The 3,668-nt window shown below is 50.0% G+C and overlaps 1 protein-coding gene across 1 annotated transcript; it reads left to right on the forward strand.

Annotated features, from left to right (window-relative positions):
- The first annotated feature begins 1,610 nt into the window (after positions 1–1,610).
- On the forward strand, positions 1,611–2,735 carry LOC108759090 (uncharacterized). Its single transcript, XM_018504385.1, has one exon. It carries the CDS (start codon positions 1,611–1,613, stop codon positions 2,733–2,735), a length of 1,125 nt encoding a protein of 374 aa, XP_018359887.1.
- The last annotated feature ends 933 nt before the right edge of the window (positions 2,736–3,668 follow it).

Raw genomic sequence — 3,668 nt, forward strand, 5'->3', positions numbered from 1 at the left:
GAGAGATAAGAAGAACGGAACAGGCAGTGAATCAACAGACCTAGCGAATATGATTCGAAGAATAGTAGCGGAAGAGTTGGAAAAACACAACAAAAAACCGCGCATAACGGAGATACAAACAATGAAAACCCCCATCACTGTAACAAAAGTGAAAACCACGGATAGACATAAACAAGCAAAGGAAAGTAGTCAACCCGGCAAACTCAAGAGTGATGAAACTCCTAGGAGAATTACAGCCGGGACAGAGAAGGAGAGAACAAGTAGACTCGTAAACGAGAGCACGACCGATATAGAGGAGAAAGCCATCGAGGTACCATGGTCCAAGATCGTTGGCAGGAAAAACAGGAAGGCAACCAACTCTGAGAAAACGACTGCTCCAAGAAGTAAACCCTCAGTAGCCACACCGGCGAAATCCTCAAAGATAAGGGGAGAGGTGAATAAAACAAACAGGAGGGTGCCTAGAACGGCGGCTGTCCAGATAAGTTGCCGCGGCGAGGCGACATACGCGGAAGTGATGAGAGTAGCCAAGGCGAAAGTAAATATAGACAGCCTGGAAATCCCAGAGATAAGGCCAAGGAAGGCCAGAACGGGGGCCCTCCTGCTTGAGATTCCGGGTAAGGAAGGAGCTAGTAAAGCGGACGCGCTAGCTGAAAAGCTGAAAGAAGCTCTTGAAAATGAAAAGGACGTGCTAATCACACGACCTGAGAAGATGGCAGACATAAGGTTGAGAGATCTTGAAGACTCAACCAAAAAAGAAGATATCCTCGAAGCACTAGCAAAAAAGGGCGAGTGCTCTAAGGAAATAATTAAACTAGGGGACATTGTACCAGCTAACAATGGACTGGGCATGGTCTAGCTAAAATGCCCTATAGCGGCCGCGAAGAAACTCGCTAACAGTAAAAGAATCCGCATTGGTTGGACGATGACCAGAATAGAATTACTACCGGAGAGGGCATCGCAATGCCACAGATGCCTGGAGACCGGCCACGTCAGGAACCAATACCGGAACGAAGTTGACAGATCAACGGCCTGCTACAGATGTGGACAGAATGGCCATAACGCGAAAGGATGTACAGAACCGGTATACTGCATCATATGTGCCGATAGGGGCCTTAAGGCGAACCATAGGATGGGAGGACAATCGTGTAAACCCAACGTAGTAAGGCGGAAAGGCAGTGCCAAACCCACTCCACTAAAAATAGCACAAGCATCCACAAGGGATGACGATGCTATGGTGATCGATGCTGATCCAGGGACAAAAAGGATTCCAACGGAAACATCAAATGCTGCTGGAGAGGTGGAAACTAACGTGGTAAGGTCCATGGCCGCGTGCAGTGTCAATGACCCCAAAATGACAGAGATGACGCAGGACTCCACGATAGAGAGTATGAAGGTGGATAACCCACAGGAGTGGAAGACTCCTGAGGCGACATTCACTCAAGGAATAGATTGGCCCGAACATGGACAAAATTGGAACCAGGGAGACCAAGCGACGGCATCAGGGAAGGAAGGAGAAGGAGGAATCTCCATCGTAAATAACAATGGTTAATCTCGTACTGCAGGCCAACATCAACCACTCAAGAGACGGTCATGATGTTCTCTTGCAGACGATGGCGGAGGGAGATTTCTCGGTGGCGATCGTGTCGGAGCCCTACACGATCCCAGAGGGCCACCCTCATTGGCACTCGAACGAGATGGAGACGGTCGCGATCACATGGAGGCAGGCACAAGAGGCAATTCCGTGCACCCCGTACGAAAGAGGGGAACATTTTACCTCTATTAGATGGGGAGACATGCTGATAGTGGGGGTATACCTACCTCCAAGTCTCAGCATACCCCAATGCGAAGAAGCGCTTGAGGAGCTGGAAAGATGGGCCATAAGACACATGGACAGACCTATGATTATCGGAGGTGACCACAACGCAAAATCTCCAATGTGGAACTCTAGAAGCACCAACCCACGAGGAATACTTGTTGTGGAATGGGCCAGTGCCATGGGCACGTGCTGTCTAAATAAAGGACACAAAAGCACATGCATAAGAATAAATGGGGAATCGATCGTGGACATTACATTCGCCAACCCGATCGCTGCTAGGAGAGTCATTAACTGGACGGTCTCGAAGCGAGAATCAAAAGGAGACCATCGGTACATAGAGCTCTCTATGAGCCCTACGGGTCAACAGTTACACAGAAGGAAACTTCCGAGAGCCCAAAGGTGGGCCACAAAAAAGTTGAACGAGGACGTATTCCTGGCTGCAATCATGGCAGGCACATGGACAAGGAGAGAGAAAGAGGTAGAAAACACAGAAGTCCAGGCCAAGTCTCTTCAGAAAGCGATGGTAGAGGCATGTGACGCCTCCATGCCTAGGTCCATACCGAGACCACGCAGGGCCATGCCCTGGTGGTCTGAAGAGCTGGCTACATTACGACAGGAATTAACTAGAGCAAGAAGACAGTTGCGAAGAATTAGGAGAAGGGCGGCCCATCTAAGTGAGGCTGAAAAGCAACTCTACCTTCTAAACTTTAGACTGGCCAGAGACAGCTTCGGAAAGGCTTTGAGAAGGGCCAAAGCTAAAGCCTGGGAGGACTTTGTTCAGTCGCTTAACGAGGATCCATGGGGGCGCCCTTACAAATTAGTACTCGGTAAGCTGAGGAGATGGACACCACCATTTACGGAATCCCTTGAGGAAGGGACTCTGAACGAGTGCTCGCCGGACTGTTCCCACCATCCATAGGAATAGGACGCGAATGGCAGGAACCTGAGTTACCACTAGAAGGGGCCGCCGGAAGTTTCCCACGAGGAGCTCCTACAAGCTGTCGGTAGGATGAGAAGCAAGAACGCAGCACCGGGTCCCAGTGGGATATCATCGAAAACCTGGGCCCTAGCTGTGAACGTCATGGCAGGAGAACTGATTAGGCTATACTCACAATGCCTGAAAGGTCACTTCCCAGGGGTTTGGAAGAATGCTAAGCTGGTGCTTCTAAGAAAACCAGGAAAACCAGGCGATCAACCATCGGGTTATAGGCCGATCTGTTTGCTTGACGACGAGGCAAAGCTCCTGGAGCGTATCATAGCGGACAGAATCGTCAATCATCTAGACAATAGAGGGCCGAACCTGAATCCAATGCAATTTGGCTTCAGAAAGGGGAGGTCCACAATAGATGCCATTAACGAAGCCAGGGCATTCATGGAGGAGGCCTTTGCCAACGGCAACAAAGTAGTAGAAGTATCACTTGATATTAAGAACGCTTTCAACACGCTGCCTTGGAACGTTATATGGTAGGGCACTGTTAAAACATAAGGTTCCCCTGTACCTTAGAAGGATAATCAGAAGCTACCTCCAAGACAGGAGACTGTCATTCGCAGAAGCGATGGCACGGAGGGACATAAGACCGTAGAAAGAGGAGTGCCGCAAAGGTCCATCCTCGGGCCACTCCTCTGGAACATAGGTTTTAACACAACCATGGACAAGAGGGAACTCCCCCCCCAAGAGTTTGGTTATATGTTATGCGGACGACACACTGATCCTGACGACAGGGGAAGACTGGGAGGAGGCCACCACCCTCGCTAACATCACAACAGACGTAGTCATCCAGAGGATACAGGATCTGGGTCTGGAGGTAGCCCCTGCCAAGACAGAGGCAGTGGGCTTCTACGACAAAGGCAG

This window comes from Trachymyrmex cornetzi, unplaced genomic scaffold (assembly GCF_001594075.2).
Source record: "Trachymyrmex cornetzi isolate Tcor2-1 unplaced genomic scaffold, Tcor1.1 scaffold1669, whole genome shotgun sequence".
Lineage (NCBI taxonomy): Eukaryota > Metazoa > Arthropoda > Insecta > Hymenoptera > Formicidae > Trachymyrmex > Trachymyrmex cornetzi.